Source organism: Hesperophylax consimilis, chromosome 21, assembly GCF_061612785.1.
Source record: "Hesperophylax consimilis isolate HC1 chromosome 21, BYU_Hcon_1.0, whole genome shotgun sequence".
NCBI classification, from domain to species: Eukaryota; Metazoa; Arthropoda; class Insecta; order Trichoptera; family Limnephilidae; genus Hesperophylax; species Hesperophylax consimilis.
Window position 1 is genome coordinate 13,372,288 of NC_142856.1, and position 23,637 is coordinate 13,395,924.

Consider the following 23,637-nt stretch of genomic DNA (forward strand, 5'->3'; position numbering starts at 1 on the left):
ACCTTGATATAACAACTACCAGTCCATAATATATAAATGTTTAACAGAAAACAAAAATATTAATTAAAAATAATAATTAATCACCGTAGACGTTGACGCACATTAAAAAAAATCCCCTATGAGATCTTAAATGTCATTTTGCAACTAAAAATTTGATTAAATATTGGATATTATCAAATAAATTTTTTTTTCATTATGATAACACAAAGATTGGGTTTTTTTAATAAACCAGATTGTATTCACAATATATATAAAGATACCTAGTGAAATGTAATAAATCAAATAAGATTAGATGTAGACAAACGTACTTAAAATAAATAATTTTATCAATGTGCTACAGTATCGCATTGTAAGACCTGTATTGTTTAAATTTAAAAATATCGTTGGATTGGCATTTTTTTTACTGTGTGAATAAAAGTTATATGATTAAGAGCCAGTTGTTTCACCGAATTTAACTCACCAAATTTAAAGTAAATGTTCAAGTCCTGTATAAGTTCTGTTATCAATTCAGTTATGTGAAACGACAGTTCAAAAATGATGTAATACTTAAAATTGAATAGAACCGTTACAGAACATGAAAAGAAACTTCATAATTTGATTTAATTAATTGTTAAAATTCTGTGAATTAAATTTGTTTTTTTTTAAATAAAAAATAATTTGATTTTTCTACATATTTTCAGATGACGGTAATAATGGATCAAATGAAATCAATAGGCCGGACGAACCTGATGCAATAACATTAAGTACAAAATCTTCTCCAACCGACTTGCGGCGTGAAGATCATCGATTGGAAACGCTAAAAAACTGGCCCGCCGCCAAATATATAGATGCAAAGCGGGTCGCTCGTGACGGATTCTATTACTTCGGAGAGGGTGACATTCTACGTTGCAACTTCTGTAATGTAGAGCATGGCGATTGGTGGATGTTCGGTGAACAGGACGACGATGAAGAAATCGGCGGTGGATGGTGGGTAATCGGTGGAAAGGTGGATGATTTGAGGTCTGAGCACGCAAGGTGGTCCAAAGACTGCCCATTCATTCTAGGAAAGCCTGTGGGTAACGTTCCAACCATTGATGATGACGAAATATGCCCTATGGATGCCGAACATCGTCCCCATAACCCGTACTACATGTGTAAGGAAGCACGACTGGCGTCTTTTAGAGACTGGCCTAAGCGTATGCATCAGACCCCTGCTAAGATGGTTGAAGCTGGACTCTACTACTCAGGAATCGGAGACCATGCCGTGTGCTTCTACTGTGGAGGTGGTCTTAAAGATTGGGAAGACAACGATGATCCCATGAAAGAGCATGAGCTTTGGTTTAGTCGCTGCCCATTTGTTATAGCGATGAAAAAACGGACCAACACCATTCTACCACCTGCAGTTGCCTCCACCTCTCACATTGAAAATCCCTCAGAAGAGGATCCGTCGATAGTAAATGAAGATGAGACCATAACACCAGAGTCAGAACAAAAATTCAATCGATTAAATACATTACAATCAAAGGAATTGTTAGAAAAGAAAAAGGAATTTGAAGTGGTATGCAAAATATGCTATGGTGCTGAAGCCAATGTAATAATGATTCCTTGTGGTCACGTGTTGACCTGCGTGGATTGTAGTGTAAAGATGATTAATTGTCCTGCTTGTCGCTCTCCTCTCATTTCTAGAATGAAAATCTTCTACCCTTAAATTGGAATGATTATGGAAAACAAAATTTACAAAAAACTTCCAATGAAAAACAAACTTCATCTTCTAAAAGGAACCTTTTGTTTTTACGTAAAGACCATCCATCTCCTACATCTTTACCAAAAACTTCAAACCAAAAACTTCGAAAACAAAAAACCTCAAAACCAAAAAAAAAAACAAAATAATTTTTTTAAATATAATACTATGTGCAATGTGAAATGTTTGAATCCCCGTCACATTTGAACAACAATTCAAAAAATGTGACGGGGATTCAAAATAGTCATGATATACTTGCAAAATATGATATGAAAATTTCAACTTAGTTAAACTAAGTCTTTCTTACCTACATTTTGTATATTTTAAATCCTTATTTCTTGTGTTTTTAGCGCTAGAAATTGAAAGTGGCTGTAAATAATATTCGATACAATCATTTAAAAATAAGTACTAGGATTTAAAGGTTACCTTGTATTAAAAAAAAAAAGATAGATTTGACACCCTCTGTACCGAAAATTTTCATTCAAAATTTTCTTTATTTTCTCTTCAACCTTCGACTTCTATTCTTAATAAATTTTCTGTTTTAAACATTATTTTTAATAGATTTTTGAGTTTAAGTTGCTCAGACCGGTCGTTGCCGTACCTTAAAATTATATCATTAAAAATATTAATTTTTTTCACAAAGGCATAAATAAATAATAAAAATAGTTCAAAAAGACTTAAACCTTTCTTTTCTGTTAAAGTTTAAATTTAATTAGCTCGTTTCAACCTCCATTTTGAGTCAAAACTATGTTTAGTGTAATTGTAATTATTTTAAATTAGGTTACTACAATTTTCGTACTTAATTTTCAAATATTCTTTTTCATTTTCACAATTTTTGATCCTCGGTATCTAATTCATTTTAAAGTTTTTATATTATTTTTGTAGACGTACCTTAATGTTTTTTTAATATTTTTTTATAGAAATGCCTCAATGTTATACGTTGAAGTCAAAAATTTCAATATTCTAACATTTTAATATTTTATTATAGGTTTACCTAATTTTTTAGGTGCCACCATGTATGTTGGATTTTGAATATATTTCTCAAAAAAATGTATTTGCCTACTATTATGTCAGGATGAAATTACACAGACGTGAATTTCACGTATCAATCACAATGCCAGATTTACAATTACTTATGTAATTTTCTCTTGGTTCTTCTCTTCGTGGAATTCCGTCCGTGTAATTTCGTCGTATTACAATGGCAAGTAATATGAAGACGCACGTCATTAGATTTTTTAAAAATGTGGTTAGGACACTTAACATCTCTCCTCACTGGCGAACAATTTTTTTGTAAAAGTGTTTGTCAATCTGATATTCAATCAAAGATCTTAGCTTAATGTAATATAGTAAATAATTTGTAAAAAAAAAAAAAAAACTATAACATACGAAAAGGCGATGTGCTGAGAGTAAAGGAGTGGTAGTTTTTCACCGGGACGAAACTGAGAGCACAACATGAACATCTTTTGTCTGTGATTATCATATTATAAATAAAATTTGAATAACAAATTTTATTTAGTTTCTCTCTAGAGAATGAGTTTTTGGCGATGAACCGCAATATTATACTACGTAAAGTTAAATTTTTTTTTTTATTTAATGCTTAACTTTTCCAAATAAGATTCTTTTAAATAATTAAATACATATGTGTTACCTACCCACCTAGATTTATATTAAAATATCCTGCATTAATCCAAATGTTTTTATGTTTGTAATAGTTTTAATTTCATAATAATTTTAACTTTACGATTTATTTATTTATTCACGCCTTGAAGGCTTTACACGTATATAATATTGTCATTGGGAAATTATTTAGGAGTACAATAATAAGTGTAGACATGACATAGTAAACCAAGTACGAACAATATGAACAAGTACAATACAACTTGTCATAGATATTTCTGTTGTACAAAGTAGTTAAATAATTATTGTAAATAATTACAAAATAAGTACCCATGTTACAATGAATCTAGTAACAGAGCAATGTGTAATAAATTAGTAACAGTATTTTGTAAAGCATGTTAGTAATTGACCTTTATTAAGCCCGATTGGTTGTTTTACAGAACCAAATTAATACAGTGATGAAAGGTACACATGAAGGACTGTAAAAGATATAATGATAAATCGAAAGTTGTACAATGGAGTTTTTAAGTTTGATAAGTGTATTATAGTGTATTATAGATTAAAAGATATAATGATAAATCGAAAGTTGTACAATGGAGTTTTTAAGTTTGATAAGTGTATTATACTTTACCTAATTTTTGTAAGCAATAATTAGTCGCCTGAAATATTAATACAAATTGAAAATATCTCCCGAGTAAAAAAAATGCCACCGACGGGAATTAAACCCGCACCTTCTGATGTCCTTGATGTCATTTAGCTCTGTCGGCTTATTTCAAAAGGCAAAATAATTCAATGTGTACTAGTACTTCAATCAACAATTACTGCTTTTTTATTTTTTTCACCTGTAAACAACCAACTTTATTTTTGTAGGAAAGGCATTGTTAGTGTTTTCAATTTGTATTAATATTTCATACATTAATTATTTAACATTAGTTTATCAGTGGTAGCTGTAAACATCGATTGAACTATTCTCATAACCAAGTCTGTGTAGACTTCAAAGTGTTGAGTTATTTTCAAAATAATTATTAGCAGACTAAACACTGTACAGAGCAGTCAATTGTGTCTCACGCGTAGGTAAAAAGGATCGTCAAATCCATGGCGTCTAATCTGCCATCCGCTATTTTGAAGTCATACTAAGGCTCGTCAAATCCATGGCGTCTAATCTGCCATCCGCTATTTTGAACAGTCATACTAAGGCTCGTCAAATCCATGGCGTCTAATCTGCCATCCGCTATTTTGAACAGTCATACTAAGGCTCGTCAAATCCATGGCGTCTAATCTGCCATCCGCTATTTTGAACAGTGATACTAAGGCTCGTCAAATCCATGGCGTCTAATCTGCCATCCGCTATTTTGAACAGTCAAACTAAGGCTCGTCGAATCCATGGCATCTAATCTGCCATCCGCTATTTTGAACAGTCATACTAAGGCTCGTCAAATCCATGGCGTCTAATCTGCCATCCGCTATTTTGAACACTAATACTAAGGCTCGTCAAATCCATGGCATCTAATCTGCCATCCGCTATTTTGAACAGTCATACTAAGGCTCGTCAAATCCATGGCGTCTAATCTGCCATCCGCTATTTTGAACAGTCATACTAAGGCTCGTCAAATCCATGGCATCTAATCTGCCATCCGCTATTTTGAACAGTCATACTAAGGCTCGTCAAATCCATGGCGTCTAATCTGCCATCCGCTATTTTGAACAGTCATACTAAGGCTCGTCAAATCCATGGCGTCTAACAGTCATACTATATCGGTCACTGTGCTCCTTGATGGATAAGTTGGTTATGTTTGGTAAGTCCATTAAATGTTATTAAGGTCTTCAATTGGATTTCTTAATTTATAATTAATAAATCCCAGAAACTTATGCTACACTCTATCAATTTTTTGAAGTCATACTAAGGCTCGTCAAATCCATGGCGTCTAATCTGCCATCCGCTATTTTGAACAGTCATACTAAGGCTCGTCAAATCCATGGCGTCTAATCTGCCATCCGCTATTTTGAACAGTCATACTAAGGCTCGTCAAATCCATGGCGTCTAATCTGCCATCCGCTATTTTGAACAGTGATACTAAGGCTCGTCAAATCCATGGCGTCTAATCTGCCATCCGCTATTTTGAACAGTCAAACTAAGGCTCGTCGAATCCATGGCATCTAATCTGCCATCCGCTATTTTGAACAGTCATACTAAGGCTCGTCAAATCCATGGCGTCTAATCTGCCATCCGCTATTTTGAACACTAATACTAAGGCTCGTCAAATCCATGGCATCTAATCTGCCATCCGCTATTTTGAACAGTCATACTAAGGCTCGTCAAATCCATGGCGTCTAATCTGCCATCCGCTATTTTGAACAGTCATACTAAGGCTCGTCAAATCCATGGCATCTAATCTGCCATCCGCTATTTTGAACAGTCATACTAAGGCTCGTCAAATCCATGGCGTCTAATCTGCCATCCGCTATTTTGAACAGTCATACTAAGGCTCGTCAAATCCATGGCGTCTAACAGTCATACTATATCGGTCACTGTGCTCCTTGATGGATAAGTTGGTTATGTTTGGTAAGTCCATTAAATGTTATTAAGGTCTTCAATTGGATTTCTTAATTTATAATTAATAAATCCCAGAAACTTATGCTACACTCTATCAATTTTTAGTTGGTGAATCTTATAAAATGGAGCACAGATTGTAGAATTATATTCTAGGTTGCTTACAACCCAGTTAACATTAATGTAATGGCAGTCATTAATTTTAAATCTTTCACTGTTCTCAAAATAAACAACAAACATGTCATGTCTTTGATAGTTATTTCATTGATTTGAGAAACAAAAGATAATTTACTGTCAAAAATAATAAGATGGTCCTTAATTTTCTTGGTTTTTTCTAGGAAAATGCTGTTGATGCTGAACATAAACCCTGAACATAGATCCTGAAACGGGAATCCTTCCTAGTTGGACAGTAAAATCATAAAATGTAATCAATATTATATTATAAAAAAAAAAAAAATACAAGTTAGAAGAATTTCCAGTGTTATTATTATGGCGTTTTTGAAAATTAATAATTCTTCGGAGGATTCACAACTACCAATTCTTTGCAGTTATCGATGGACTTTTGTAAAGTAATTTATACATTTTTGTTATTTTTTTGGGATGTTATGCCGTATTGCGCTAACTCCTTTTTTAGCCAACGTTTCATCGTCTGCCCTGCACATCTGCCCTGATGATGGACACTTTAACGTTGTCCGAAACGTTGGCTAAAGAAGTAGTTAGCGCTACAGCCGTGTTATGCCGATAACACCCCAAAAACAAATTACAAAATACTTTTGGCCATGAAAATCCTAAATCATATTCAATTTATACATTTTTTTAGTAGTCATTCTTAGTTCACAAAAATTAGCAAAATCCTTTGGACCGCGTGATGATTTATAAAGTTTGTGAGCATTTTGTTTTGTTTCTAATTATTTTAGCAAGAACTTTATTAAACAATTTTACAAACCATCAATTGCATTATTTAGAATAAAGTAAAATTTAGAATAAAGTATCTAACATTTAATTGATGTTTTTTTCAAATCCAAACAGTTCCAGTTAACAGAAGATACAAGATTAGTGTCTTGTTTACCACAAGTAGTGTTAATATCATTGGATGGCACCCTTGGTTGAGCGGCTGTTTGCGTGGTTATAATGTATTCGGAGTGTGTTCATGACACCTTGTATATATCTATGTGCCTTGTTCAGTGCTGATGTATTATGTTTGGAATAATTGTTTTTTCACCTGAGGACTGCGTATTGAATCTCACGGCGAGCACATTGGCTTGCACGCTCATTGACGACATGCCCAAAATATTTTATTTCACTGCAGATTTTGAGATTGGCTCAGCCGAGAAATAATGACAGCGGTACCAATATTTGCTTTAAATATCAACAGTGATAATTTTTTAGCATTTTACATTATCCCGTGACTATGAACGTATACTTTGCATATGGCCAAAAGCTTCCTTATTGCTCTTACCTATGAAACTAGTATGACCATGTCGTCATAACTAATAGTGTTCATACATACCCCAGCAATATTACGATTCTTATTTTTTGTTTTGTTCAATGACTTACTCTGCTCATTTATATAGGCGTTGAACAGCACTGTGGACATTGAGCCTCCTTGTCTAACGCCCCACTTTAGTTTGTAATGATCTGCCCTTTCTACTTCAAATTTTTCCTTCTCTTCTTTCTACGATAATTTTCCTTAAGTCCCGTAGGTAACTTTTCCATAAGGCTTTGGTTATATATATATATCCGGGGAGGGAAGGTCCTCCCTGCCGTCTTTTCTTTATTACACACCCCTTCAAGAGTGTACATCCTAGTTTGTCTACGTGACGTACGACCTTGAACGTACTCATTTCACGTGACGGTTCAGTATAAAAAGGCTTCACCGAACGTTGTGTTGGGTTTTTGTTTCTCGGTTTAGAAACCTAGTTATTTATGTATGTGTGGTATCCCTTGGTTCTTTTGAGATAGAGTGAGTTGAATCCATTACCGCTGTGTTTCAAAACCATTTTATAAACCTTATCTTCTAAGTCGCCTGCTCCCCCCCCCCCACTAGCTACTCGATTCTACCTATCGTAGGGTAATGTGAATATAATAAAGTGTTAGATTTTATATATGTGATATACATACGATAAGTTTATGGTGTTAGTTGTCGGCGCCATCCATGTATATATTTTGGGAGGGGAAGGAGAGGAAAGGAAATGAATTTTTTTCAAGCTAAGATTGACTCCTCCTCTTACCAAACAAAACTGATGGATGATAATTTGAGCAAGGCGATCGATATCTGCGTGTCTGGATATCACAACCGGCCGGGTCTCCCCTTGTTCCAAATCGGCAACCTTCACGCCAGAATAAAGAAAACCAGGTCTCATCACCAATTTCAGAATTGCCCCAATCTCAAACACCTCCAGGAAAATCTACTTTACTGAGTGTAGAAGGGGAAAACCATGACATCCCTTGTCACGAATCTAGTCGCGAAAATGTGACACGCAAGGTCCTAAGTTACGTGCCACCTCCAGAAAACGTTGTAACTCCCACGCCGTCGGGGATTTACATCCCTTTCTAGGTCAATACATAGATAACACACGACGATCTTGTCGACATTTTGCCTGCTTATTAACGATAGGTTGTGTGCCTACCCATTCAGCCAATTATCATGTGAGATATATGTAAGGTCTACTCGAAATGCCAAATTTGGGATGAGGACTGTCTGTATTTTAATATTTGGTTCCAGTATTTATTTTATGAGGTTACTAGCATCCTCGTGTATTAGGTATGGGTAACTTCTACTGAATACCTATCCTCTCAGGTAAGGTATAAACGGATAATTGGTTTGATTTTTTGCATTTAATTTAAAGAGGCTGCCTACCTCTCGAAAGATACCTGTTGAGAAAAGTTGTTCGGTTGGTAGTTTTATTTCGGAGATTACCATCTCCCTCTTTCGACTTTAGATTTGTTTTTGTGCATCCCAATTCGTAACTTAGAAAGTCAAATAATAGATGAAAAGTATTAAATTAGAAAGTCAAATAACAGAAGAAAAGTTTTCATTTTGTTCCGTCTGGTTGCATCCGATCGCTTTCAATTTGGGACGGCATACGCTAGCAAAACTTCCCCTTTGACTGACTGTACCTGCGTCTTGTCCTATATATGAAAAGGTCGTCGACTCGTCTCTCGCTCACAGCTGATTGACGGTTCGCCTAGCACATCCCTGTTAATGATAACATTATTTGGGCGGCAGGTGTCGTAAACTTAGTTCCTGTACCTCGGTTGTATCCGTCTTTTAAAAAAGGTCCTCTGAAATTTAATAAATAATATAAAAAACTCACCGAGTTAGGCACCTCTCATTCTCAGCGTGAAGCTTACCTGGTTACACTATATAGCTAAATCACTTTAATTTTCGACCTCCTCCCTACGCTTATAAAAGGGTAATTAAATATTCCTGTAAATAAAATTGTACCTCCCTAATCTGTTAGGATTCGAACCCACAGTTAATAATCTATTTGATTCTCTGGTTTTCGGTCTCCGTGGATAGAATGCCATCTCGCCAAATCAATAACTTAGCCCGATTAAACACTTCCTGCCTTTAAGTACATTCACTCTTTTTTAAAACGCAATCAATATTTTTATTATTTTCATGTTTTTAAGACAAGCAATCTAGTTCGAACTGTATACGAAATCACGTTTAAATCAACACAACTTTATAACACAATCGCGATTGCACAACACCTGGCGCCCCTGAGGTGGGTTTTTATAAAACGGCGCTCTACAAATTATCCAATTATTATTATTGTCATTATTATTAATTGTTTTCCCACTGAGTCGAACCACTTTCACTTCACACAAACACCGGATCAATAATCTTTCACTTTAATTCAATATTCCGCAATATTCTCTAATACCATTTGAATTCAATAATTAACTGCAATTTCAAACAACACTTCTGATTTGTATCCCTTTCTCGGGGCTGTCAATGCACCCAAGTTCAAAACTCGACTGTCTCCGGTCTCTCCTTTCCCGTGGGAATCTGTTTACTCCAGGCCTGTCTGTCCATAAATCTTCCGTCGTTGTCTAAACAAAAAAAAAAATTTTTTGAGCACGTTCGTTTATTATTTATCGTTTGTTTTTGTGGATATTCAAAACATCACAAGTTTAGCAGCTTCTGATATGCTGAAAGTCCATCTGAGAAAATTTTCATGCTGGTACACCATGTACTCAATATATTGATAATTTTACAGATTCTTGCAACTACTGTAGCAAAAGATATGATCCTGTTATTAACGGGTGATGTCAGGTTCTTCAGTTGGCAATCGTTATTATTATGGTTTTGGACAATTCTTTTGTAAAGTGCCCGAGTCTATCATGGCAGTGAAAAGAAAGGAGAGTAGTGTTGTTAAATACCCATACAAGCTTTGTGTGTCTACGACAAATCCATCGCGACCTGCTGATTTACCTTCTGACATGTGGCGTATTGCTCGCTGGATCATCTCAGGTAAGATGACGATGGACGGTTGTTGTTCTGATTGATGCGTTGCTGTATCAATCTGTTTATCTATTGTTTGAAGTTGAACTGGTGAGAAGCAAAAATTATTTCTGTAAACTTTAGTAACATCCATATTTTCAGATTTTCCATGAATGGCTATGTGCGGTATGTTTTGCTTTTCATACAGCATTGGTTTTGTTTCAGAAAGACCAAAAGTTCTGGTATAAAGGTAAAAAGGTCTGGTATTTTCTCGGTAGGGATTTTTTTTTTCTATAAACCCTACTATAATTGCATGTTTTTGAAGCATCAACTGCCAACCGTTCTAATATATTACAAACCTGTCGGTTATTGCCTATTTTCAGGAATGGCTCCGCATTTGCTTGTTGTAGTAAGGGAAACCATGGAAAACCTTACTCGGGAGGAAGCGGACGTTGTGTAACACGAAACAGAGATGGCCTTCAGTAACTTCAGTACATGATGTCCTGCATTGTGAGATGTTTGCGTGTGTATGTCTGTTTTTATTTTAACAAAATATTATGCAAATGTATAAATAGATAAATAAATTTAATATTATAGGATGGATGTCGGGAGATTAGGAAATACCGACTGCTCCTTGCTTCATCCACGTCGGAATCTCGTGTGAGCCAGATATGGTCTAATTCCATCGCAATGTGTTTAAGTGTATGTATATCGGAGAGTTAAGTCGCTAGGTAAATTGTATTTTCCGCTTTCTTGAATACTCAAAGGTCTGTTCCTTCTGAACTCGTGGGACCCGTGGCCCAAACCGCATTCTTCCTTCATCCCCTCGCGACAAGCGCGAGAGTCATGTTGAACAATAATTAACCCTTTCACACCAAAAATAAAATAAGCAGTGGTCAAACATATTTATTTGATGCTTTATAACACCTTGTGGAAAAATTTGTAAAATCTTGGTGTAGTTTTTTTTTCAATACTTAAGGAGTTATTTCTTCTTTAATTTAAAATAATATTATTTACTTAAAGAACAGGTCTCACTTTAATTGAAAGAAAACCAGCATTTTTCGAATTCAATTTTTTTACAAAAAACACGTTTTTAGTAAAAAACAAACCTTCAAATTTCACGTTGGTATATAAAAAAAATTGAGAGAGATAATCTGTTGTAAATATACACAAAAATCACCTTTAACATTGCTACCACCTGAACGAGTAGTTGAAATCCAATGAAAAAATTGGGCGCAATGCAAGGTCTTAGCAATTTTTAAAAACGAAAACCTTCAATTTTCGTTATATTTTCTTCACAAAGCCACAGCAAATGAAATATATGATTTCTTAGGTAGAAATTCACGCTATCTTATCATTTAACACACTTTGGTTTATTGAACATAAGATATGAAAATTCATAATCTAATATCTAGCTTCATTAAATTGAATAGTACTTTTCTGCACGTACAAGTATTTCGGAAACTTTGGCGAATATTAACGATTTAAGTGATTTAAATTGACCTTGCTTCCACTAGTAGAAAAGTACGTTTTTTAAAAGATAATAAAATATGTACGTTCTGTTTTTTGTTTTCTTAAATAATTTTTGAGATTTAACTAAAAATAATTAATGTTGAATATATTTCGATAAGATTTCCGTGATTTTGCTGTGTTACGTTTTGCCTGCTAAATTATGACAAAGTGTGATTTTCCTGAGTGCAGTGTTTTCTACAAAATTGTGATTTTCTTGTCATGAGTATTTTTTTGTAAATTATGACAAAGTGTGATGTTCCTGCGTTCAGTGTTTTCTTCGAAATTATGACAAAAGTGCGATTTTCCTGTGATCAGTGTGTTCTTCTAAATTATGACAATGTGGGAATTTCCTGCTTCAAGTGTTTCCTATTAATTATAAAAGTGTTTTTTTTCTTGTATTTAGTGTTTCTAATAAATTGTGTTACCTTGCTACCAGAAATAACCATTAATCATTGTCAAGTAAATATATCTAAAAATAGCAGTGAAGTGAATTAAATAAAAGTGAATTTGGCAACTTTGTGAAGATTTTCTTTTATTTATGTTCTCATCATATTCTGCTTAAGAAATGTGAACTAGTTTCGACACTATTCAATCAGCAGGGTACAAAAATTAGGCAACCCTTAGACGAGTGACTTTATTTGTGGAGACACTTGCATACAACAGTTGCGGGCATGAAAACCAATTACGGTATATAGAGATGCGCACACGAGAGACCGTTTGCGGACGGCTTTATTGGATAAATTTCACACATGCCATTATGCCTACGAGTACGAAAATAATATTTAAAAAAAATATTAAATTAGGTTAATAACACAACGCATCCATGAGGAAAATCAATTCCCTCAAGGCCTATTTCATATTTGGGGATGCTGTGTAGTTGGTGCAGAGCAAAGCGAGAAATAAAAATTAAAAAAACATTTATTTGTAGATTTATAAAAAAACACGGTGTTGCGTAGGAAAGTGGTTAACCCAAAAATATCCTGTTTAAATAAATTGCTTCAACATAAACTATGCAGACACTTTATAAAAAGTTTGTTAATTTTAAACTGTTTTTCGCAGATCGAAGCTACCAAACTTACGCAACTATTATTAAATCCAACGGAATATTCCAGTAAATATGGAATTCGTTGGATTGCCTGATCTTGGAAGACAACTTAACACATTTCCTATTGGTAAAGGATTAACAGGTAATATATAAATCAATAATGTGTTCATTTGTTTTTCTTTTTCGAATCTGTGAAAATAGCATATCTCAGCGCTTTGTTCGTTCATCAAAACATTTGCAACTGCAGAATACTAGTGGATTATACCAATATTGGTAATGCTAAACGTTTCAATTTTGAAAATTGATTGGTTGACAAAGTTTATACTGGAAGTTATTTGTTGTTGCAGAATCAAGTTATAAAAAATAAAATATATTTTTGGACATTCCGCAAAATTAGGTACCTCAATACTTATTCAAATTGATGATGGTAATCTCAGTATTGCACGGAGACATAGTTAGATTTTCGCAATTATTTATCCTCCAGAGTTTTAAAACAAATCTACTTAATAAATATTGACCTGCTGACATACTCTGGCAGCTAAGCAGATGCTCATAATAGATTATAATAATAAAACAATTATTTTTCTTCTTTTTCGTCAAATATTCAATTTAAAGTCCATCCTAATAAACAAAGAATAATCCAAGCAGCTGTTGGGCAGGCACACCTTGAACCGATCTCAACCGATAAACGGAGCACCCCTGCTAAATCACCAAATGTTGCAAACCAATTGGGGTGACCTATGGCAAATTCGTTGGTTATTAATTACATGGTTCCCGGGGCGGCGGTATCCAAACCCGCCACTCAAATTGAATATTTATTATACATATATAGGAAAAATTTTAAAGATTAATAAAGCTAGGAAGATATGCAAAAAATCAAATACTTTATTTGGGTTTACTCCCAGCCGGGCTTTTATATGTATTTTAAAAACAGAATATATCTAGTGAGCTATCGAAAATTATACAAAAAAAAACAGTAAGCCGATTAACTGAATATAAAACATGTAACAGTAACATAAAATAAAATAGAATCTAGAACAATACTACATATAAGAAAAATCACTAAAACTTCATTCCAACGCTACTCTAATTTGTAGGATTCAACAAAGTGCTGGTATAGATTACGCTTAGTTCTATAAATCGAGTAAAAAAATAGATCAATAGTACCCTTAAACTTGTTGCCCAGATCATGTATCCCATTGTTTAGTGATAGTATCGGTTGTGTATGTATTGCAAAAAAATGTTATATTTTCTTTTCTATTCCTTATCAGCACATAGAATTTAATAGTGACAACGATGGCAGGACTTTCAATTAAGTTGTTCATGACTCTGTGTAACACGATCAGGTCTGACATAATTCTCGTCAGACAGTATTATAAGATGCAATTGATTCATCAAACCGATTTGATTAATGTATTCAATTGGAACTATGAGCTTAAAATTTACGTACCTAAGAAATTTTTGCAGAACTCTATCTATATTGTTATAGTGAAATTTATACAAAGCAGACCATATACGTGAATTATATTCCACTTATCTTCTGACTATTGAAATATACAGGGTTCTTATACGATCTAAGGAATTAAAATCAGTTAAAGTTCTGCAACCGAAACCAAGCATCTTTAAAGCCTTGTTAGTTATATAGTTGATGTGTGCAATTAATGTCAAGTTTTAATCGAATATTCCACCCACATTACAAATTTGCGACACTGGTATTAATTCAATATTATTTTGTATATTCATGCAAGATATTAAAATGAGTTTTGAAAAATCGTATTACTTGTCATTTCTAAAAGTTCAAACATAAAGCATTTTGTTCACACCATTGATGAAGTTATTCTAGGTTAGTCTGTAAAATTTGGCAATCGTATACATTTCGTTATTTTTATATATTTTTAAGTCGTCAGCAAATTACAGAACTTATATACCATCAAATTAGTGAAAAATTTCATTGATTAATAATAAGAAAATTATTGTGGCCTCAAATATATGAGATTGTACAGAATTAATCTTTACGCTAATCACCCTATCTCTAAGATAACTAACAATCCAACACAATAATTTACCTGTGATGCCCAACAATCAGAGTTTATAAATATAAGTATGTGATGTCAAACCTTGCCAAAAGCTTTTCATAAATCAGTATATATACTGTCTACTTGTTGTTTAAGACCAAGAAATTCAGATATGTAATTTTCATTAAATTTCTTAAGGTAGAACGACCTGTGATGTTTTTGCAACAATAACATTTGGCTGTCATCAGTTGTTTTGTTTTGCTCTATCTAAAATTAATTTTTTTCCATTATATTTTGTTTTCTGGCCAAAAAAAAAGTGTAGTGTGTTGTGCCTTGAGGTTTCTTCTCCCTTCTGATCTTCCAGGAGTCACTTTTCGCTGCTGATTTCCAGATATTTATAAACTTTTTTACTTCTGTCATTTTTCATACTATTATTGTAGTTGTTTACTGTTGTGAATAATGGAGGGAGATTTCCCTCCTGGACCCCCTACAAAGCCCCCAGATCCCTCTCCGGACCCCCCAGACGGGGAAAATGTAGAAATTTCTGACAGTGATTCTGTCATTTTGACTTCTACCAAAAAAAGGAAATTTACTCCTTCTTCCCCAATAAAACTTGACTCGCCTTCGACTTCACAGTCCCCACCAGCACTTTCTCAACTTCCTCCAACAAACTTTTATTCTCCTCATTCCCGTGGCCCATTCATAGTATACGCCCAAAAAACTGAGCAAGGAAAAACCATCCACCCTCTTGAATTTGGCAAATTCCTATCAAATAGCAAGAATCTTTCAATCAAGCCTGGAGGTGTAAAAGCCGAGGGTCGCTTCCGAATCTCCGTCGAATTCCTCTCAGGGTCAGCTGCCAACAGTTTCATCAAAAATATCTTCATTTCATCTAATTCAAAGTTCAAGGCATATATCCCTACTTTCAATGTCACTCGCATGGGCTTGGTCAGAGGTATCTCGACCGATCTGTCCATCGAAGAAATTCTGTCTTCACTTTCAACCCCCCAACACATTGGCAATCCCATAAAAGCCAGGAGGCTAAATTACAAGGACTCCTCTGAGGGTATAATTTCTTGGAAGCCCTCCCAATCTGTCGTTATCACCTTTGAAGGTCAATCTCTTCCCTCCCATATATATTTATTCTTCAACTCATTACCAGTTGAAATGTATACTTATCCCACCACTCAATGTTTCAATTGCTGCCGTTTTGGTCATACCAAAGCTGCATGCAGATCTCAACCCAGATGTTTTAAATGTGGAGAAAACCACGCAGCTGACCAATGTCCTTCTTCATCCTCACCTAAATGTTTTAACTGCTCAGGCTCACATACAGCTATCAACACATCTTGCCCAGAACAATCTCGCCAAAAAAACATTAAAATTTCTATGGCCTCTCAGAACTTGTCTTTTCTGCAGGCTTCTAAACTATTCCCGCCTGTCAAAAAATCATTTGCTGAGGCTTTATCCAGCAACTCCTCATCCAACTCTCTTCCCTCCACTACAACAACTTCTTCTCGTTCAACTAAATTCACATACAAAAACGCTATCTCTAAACCGGCTCCTGGATACGATCAGCCACAACACAACTCACTGCTCTTAAATCCCAATGGTTCACCTCTTTCAAATGCCACAAATGGGTGTGCAAATAATTATAATCCGTCCTCAATGAACTCTCTTAAACTTTCTGAAAAACTCTCCCAAGACAATTCTTCATTTATCCAAACTCTTATTATGCTTCTAATTGACCTTATTTCTTCTCAAACTAATCTACCGTCCAACGCTGCTACTATTATTTCCACATTAAAATCATTTATTCAAAATGACTCTTCAGGATGTCAGAATACTTCAGTGGAATAGCCGAAGTGCTATTTCTAACAAATCTGATCTCCTTAACCTATTAAATTCCAACATTATTTCTTTGGCTGCTATCTCGGAGACTTGGTTTACTCCATCCACCCACTTTAATGTGGGAGGGTATTCCTGTCTCCGCGACGACCGCCCGGAAGGTTCGGGCGGCGGTGCTGCCCTTTTTATTAAAAAATCCATATCATTTTCCCCAATAAATAATATCAAACCCCCCAATGCTGACTTTCAAATGGTTGCAGCTAAAATAAAGGACACATCCTTTATTTCAGTCTATCTTCCCCCAACAGCCCACTTCAATAAACAAACTTGGTTGCAAATTGTAAGTCAACTAAGCCCTCCTTTCTTTATATTAGGCGATTTTAATGCCCATTCCCCCGTCTGGGGTTCTGCTTTCTCCGACCGAGATGGTCGAAGTGTGATGGATTTCCTAGATCAATCCAACCTTTTCCTTTTGAATGACGGATCTCCTACTAGGATCTCACGCCCCAGCACAAACCCCAGTGCAGTGGATCTATCGATATGTTCTACTAGTCTGGCTTCTCTCTCCTCGTGGGTGGTGTCCCCCGACCCTTGCTCCAGTGATCATTTCCCAATCACCATTACTTATCAAACTTCTTTCCAATCAGACAAGTCTCATATTTCGACAAAAATTAAAACGAAACACACCAAATGGGATGAATTTAACTCTCATATGGACAAGTTCCTATTAAATTCACCCACCACCGATATATTTTCCGTCAAAGATGATTATAATAACTTCAAATCAATGCTCATAACTGCAATAAATAAATCAAATCCTCCCCCTAAAACTAAATCTCTCAAAAAACTCCCTCCAACTCCCTGGTGGGATGAGGAATGTTCCAAAGTAGTAAGAATTCGGAAAGCTAAATCTCTTTCCTATCGTTACAATATGACTATGGAGAACTATCTTATATACAAAAATGCTGAATCCAATGCCAAAAGGGTATTGAGGTCAAAAAAAATATCTGGGTGGTACAACTTCTGCAGTTCAGTATCTCCGAACACTCCAATTTCGGAAGTTTGGTCTATGATAGAAGATTTAGATCCTCCTTCAGTTCACCATCTCCTCGAGCGTCTCATTCTAAATGGATCGATGAATTTTTGGACAAAATTGCCCCCCCTTCTGTACCTAACTTAGATGAAATAACGCCCATCTATAATACTCCTATGTCTAATCATTGGCTAGACTCTCCGTTCACCTTAATTGAGCTAAAAAATTGTTTATCAACAGTCAAGGACTCATCTCCAGGCAGAGATGGTATACCTTACAGCATAATCAAAAATAGTAATGATAATGTTCTAAATCACTTCTTAAGCATCTTAAATAAAATCTTCCAGACTGGTATAATGCCTGATGACTGGAGTTGTCAAATAATCATCCCTATTTTAAAAACAAACAAATCACCAAATTCTGGATCCAACTACAGGCCAATCGCTCTTTCATCCACCCTCAGTAAACTTTATGAAAAATTAATTAAAAACCGATTAGAATTTTTTGTCGAGAGTAAACAGCTTCTCTCTCCATCTCAATTTGGATTTAGGAAAAAAAAAATCCACTCAAGATAACCTTGCCATCATCAGTACTGATATTAATTTATCAATTTCTAAACAGGAAGTTTGTCTTGCCGTCTTTATAGATATAGAAGGCGCCTTTGACAATGTTTCCATCCCAATCTTGAAAAAAAAACTTCTAGGCCTTGGCCTTCCCCCCATGTTTGTTCAATCTATTATTAATCTATTTCTAGATAGAAAAATTTTCATTGAACTTCCAGATATTTTTCCTCAAAGTAGGTCTATTTGGAAGGGTTTACCACAGGGCGATGTATTGTCCCCCTTACTGTATAATATATACACATATGATATGCATGTCGCTATTCCCCCACAAGTAAAAGTTATTGAGTTCGCAGATGACATAGCTTTCTTCTTATCATCCAAAATCATCCCTCTCGCCGTCAAATATCTTAACGAAGCCATGAATGCCCTTTGCACATGGCTCACGTTAAATGGTCTTGAACTTTCAATCCAAAAGACTCAGTGTGTCACCTTCTCAAATCGCCATAAAAATCCCCCCGTTCAAATTTTATTTAAAAATTCTCCAATCCCCAACGCTTCTGAAGTAAAATTTTTGGGAGTAACATTTGATAGGAAACTTAAATGGTCTTCCCATATTAATAATTTAGTTACTAAATGCGAAAAAAATTTAAATATCATCAGATCATTATCTGGCGTTTGGTGGGGTGCTCACCCTACTTGCATTAAGTTGCTTTACAACGCACTTATTCGAAGCCATCTTGACTATGCCTGCCCACTTTTTAGTACTGCCTCAAAAAATGTACTTGATAAATTAGACAAAATTCAATCTAAATCTTTGCGAATTATAACTGGAGCGATGCAATCGTCACCCATCAATTCCCTTCAAGTAGAATGTTCTGATCCTCCTCTTTATTTAAGGCGTCAACTATTTGCTGACAAATTTGTTCTTAAATGTTTAAATTCTAAATGTCATCAGGTTATCCCCAGCGTCTCGTTGTTCATTCACTCAACTCATTCATCTACAATCAGAGCTTCAACTAAACCTCTTCCTGACATCTGTAAAAATTTTAAGTCTCTCTCAGAGCTTCACATTATCCAAAATGATCTACTTCCCTTATACAAATTAAAATATAGTCACGTCACCCTATCCCCAACAATAATAGAAGGGATCGGAATCCTTAAAAGCCATTCCAATCTCCCGGCCCGAACTGTCAATAATATGTTCAATGACATTATTTCATCTAAATGGCCCAACTTTTCTCTTTTATTTACTGATGGATCCAAATCTCCCGACTCTCCTAACTGTGGTATAGGTATTAACGTTTACCACAATAATTCTAATGACAGAATATTTCATTCAATTTCAAATCAATTTTCAATATTTTCAGCCGAGTGCATTGCAATAATAGAATCTCTCAAATATATAATCAAAAATAATTTTGAACATTCCCTCGTTCTCTCTGACTCTCTCAGTTCCCTCCAAAAACTTAAATCCAGTCCTCTTCTTCATCCTGATGATCACTTTGTATGCCTTATTCGAGAGATGATAGCCTCCATTCAAAGCTCTGGTAAAACTGTAACTCTGATTTGGATTCCTGGACATGTTGGTGTCATGGGTAATGATATTGCGGATGCCTTGGCAAAACAAGGAGCGTCCAACCCTGTTGTTACCCTCGTAAACCACATTCCCCTATCTGACATTTTTTCCATCATCAAAGATAGATCCCGCAATGTTTGGTCGGAGTATTGGCACATTGCTAGTCAATCCAAGGGAGCCTGCTATGCCTCAATACAAAGGACTATTCCATCAAAACCGTGGTTTCAGCAATTCCCTCATTTTTCCAAAAAAGAAATTTCTTCACTCATTCGAATGAGGATCGGACATTGTTCCGTTCCTTCCCATCTTTTTAAAATTCACGTTGTTGACTCCCCAGATTGTACATTCTGTGGTCTAGAAGTGGGAACTTTAGATCACATATTTTTTGGTTGTCCCTCTCTAAACAAATATCCTCTCTTCTATCAAGCCTTATCTAAAATTGCCTCCCCTCCATTCAACATCTCATCTCTTCTAAGTCTGAACTCGACTCCAATTTTCATTATAATTTTGAAATTTGCCAATTTAAATAAAATTAATATTTAAATTCACCTTTCATTTCTCAATAATTTTAAATGATGGCCAAGAACACCCTTGAAGGGTGAAAGCCAGAAATAATAAGAAAAAAAAAAAAAAAAAAAAAAAAACGACCTGTGATCAAGCCATGTTGGTTAGGAACAATAATGTTGTTGATAGGTTTTATAATGATATCTAGCACTAATTTATCAAAAATTTTTGGTAAAGCAGACATTTTACAAATTGGTCTGTAGTGTGATATATCACTTTTATTGTCTTTTGGATGAAAAGGTATTAAATAACACTTTTTCCACTAAGCCGAAAAATACACAGATACCGAATGCAATAAATATAATTAAATTACATTGATAACTTTTTTTATCTATTTGCTACATACGAGAGGCACAATATAAGCATCGGAAAAAATTATGAAAAATATAATCAGTTGTGCATTTATTAGTTGCTATGGTCAATTGGGAAAAATAAGGGAATTAAAAAATATATATATAACGTAAAAAATATAAAATTAATTAACGATGACTGATTAATCATGGATAAATTAAAACATTTTTTTTTCAATAACCGCAAATTCACTTTGTGGTGTCATTTTAACTAAATGAAAATAAATCACTTGGTTTCAGCATGTCAAACTAATAATGAAAATATAAATAAAATCTTAATTTTCTATCAAATTTCAAACGAAGAAACCTTTTGAAACATGTCGAATTTTTTGATTACATTCTCGCAGTGGTGTACACAAAGTGATTTATTATAATTATTTTATGTTATTTTAATCTGATTATTTTCAGATTACACTAATGATGGATCCAATGGACCGAAAAAACCAAATGAACCCGATGCAACGACATTAAGCGCAAAATCTTTTTCATCTGTTGTTGACTTGCGGCGTGAAGATCATCGATTGGAAACGCTAAAAAACTGGCCCGCCGCCAAGTATTTAGATCCAAAACCAGTCGCTCGTGACGGATTCTATTATTTCGGAAAGGGTGACATTCTGCGTTGCAACTTCTGTAATGTGGAGCATGGCGATTGGTGGATGTTCGGTGAACAGGACAATGATGAAGAAATCGGCGGAGGTTGGTGGGTAATTGGTGGAAAGGTAGATGATTTGAGGTCTGAGCACGCAAAATGGTCCAAAGACTGCCCATTCATTATAGGAAAGCCTGTTGGTAATGTTCCGACCAGCGATGATGACGAAATATGCCCTTTGGATGCCGAAAATCGTCCCCATAACCCGTACTACATGTCAAAAGAAGCACGTCTCGCGTCTTTTAGAGACTGGCCTAAGCGTATGCATCAGACCCCTGCTAAGATGGTTGAAGCTGGCTTCTACTACTCAGGAATCGGAGACCATGCCGTGTGCTTCTACTGTGGAGGTGGTCTTAAAGATTGGGAAGACAACGATGATCCCATGAAAGAGCATGAGCTTTGGTTTAGTTGCTGTCCATTTGTCATAGCTATGAAGAAACGGACCAACACCATTCTACCACCTGCAGTTGCCTCCACCTCTCACATCGAAAATCCCGAAGAAGAGGATCCGTCGATAGTTTATGAAGACGAGACAATAAAACCTGAGTTAGAACAGAAATATAACCGACTAAATACATTGAAATCAAAAGAGTTGTTGGAAAATAGAAAGGAATTTGAAGTGGAGTGCAAAATATGCTATGGTGCTGAAGCGAATGTAATAATGATTCCTTGTGGTCACGTGTTGACATGCATGGATTGTAGTTTAAAGTTGACGAGTTGTCCTATTTGTCGCTCACCTCTTATTTCTAGAATGAAAATCTTCTACCCTTAAATTGGAATAATTATGCAAAAAAAGATTTACAAAAATCCGAAATTTACAAAAAAAAACCAAAATCTTCATCTTATAAAAATAACCTCTTATTTCGAAGTAATGATGATCGATTTCCGACATTTTTATCGGAATCTTAACAAAAAAGACCAAATACCAGTAATTCGATTATAATATAACATGCTCGAGAGGGCATTTATATTTTAGAAATTTGACGGGGATTGAAAAGAATCCATGGTGCTTATGCAATAATTAAATATGTTAAGATCAATTTTTTATATCTTATTATAAAATAATATGATGTTGGTAATCACAAAACGACGCTAAAAGGCGGCCTAATATGATGGGGGATTAAAAAATTACCATTTAATGTAGGGAATACAGATTTCAAAGTACCCCACAAAATAGGGAATCTATTGTCACAATTACTTTCTCACTAAATCGGTTTAACCGGTAATAAATCATTTAATGGTATAAATAATTTATAATTTCGTATTTAAATACGTAAATTTAATTTATAATATAATAATTTCGATTGCTTCGTTTCTTTACCATAAGTTCAGTTCGGCAGTTCGTCTCGCATTTGTATATGTAGCATATGATATCATGAAAATTTTAAATTGGGAGGTGGGTAAATAGAATCATATAAATAAGTCGTCTCAACGTGGCCCAGCCACCGTTTAAAAATGGGCTTGGATACAGCTGTATATTTGCAGAATTTAATGCATTATTAAATTTGTTTTATTTTATACATAAATGGGGTTCTACAAAAACAACTATTAATATTATAATACAATGTGTGTTAGGTTAGATTGAATATAATATTTATAAGTGTATCTGTAACTTAAGTCTGCATGAAAGATATAATATTCGTAATTAATGTAAATGTAAATGTAAATCGTTTGTTTTGTTTGTAGTATGTTTTTTATAGTTAGGTACCTAATTATAAAAATGCTTCTATGTTGGCTACCTATTTTAAGTTTTGGTGAAAGCTCCACTAAATATTCACTAGGACAATCTGTGTTTACACATTCAGTTTTTTAAATTAAAGGTATATATTATAATAGTATCTTGTTTTCTATAATCATGTGTGATTTTTCATTAGTTTGATGATTCATGGGAAAGATAAATAATAATTCTTCTCAGTTTTTCTATCCAAAAAATTGTATGATTGCAAATTGGCTGGATTTTTTCATTGACACTTAAAAGTTAAAAAATTATTTACATTTTTCCTGTACAAATGGCATAAAAAGTAAAGTGACAGTTTTCTTACTACACAACAGGAATGTGTTTTTTAAATATTATGTATGATAATAAAAGTAAGGTAAGTTTTTTTGATAACTATTTCGTGTTTGATATTAAAATTATTTTTTTT

General features: G+C 34.6%; 2 protein-coding genes across 2 annotated transcripts; both read left to right on the top strand.

The window, feature by feature from the left end:
* The first annotated feature begins 706 nt into the window (after positions 1–706).
* On the top strand, positions 707–2,593 carry LOC149413625 (death-associated inhibitor of apoptosis 1-like). The gene has a single exon (XM_089644626.1). The coding sequence runs from the start codon at positions 923–925 to the stop codon at positions 1,685–1,687; it is 765 nt and encodes a 254-aa protein (XP_089500752.1). The 5' UTR covers positions 707–922; the 3' UTR covers positions 1,688–2,593.
* A 9,222-nt stretch (positions 2,594–11,815) lies between these two features.
* LOC149413626 (death-associated inhibitor of apoptosis 1-like) lies at positions 11,816–22,693 on the top strand. The gene is made up of 3 exons (XM_089644653.1): positions 11,816–11,862; positions 12,910–13,037; positions 21,253–22,693. Exons 2-3 carry the CDS (start codon positions 12,968–12,970, stop codon positions 22,263–22,265), a joined length of 1,083 nt encoding a protein of 360 aa, XP_089500779.1. The 5' UTR covers positions 11,816–11,862; positions 12,910–12,967; the 3' UTR covers positions 22,266–22,693.
* The last annotated feature ends 944 nt before the right edge of the window (positions 22,694–23,637 follow it).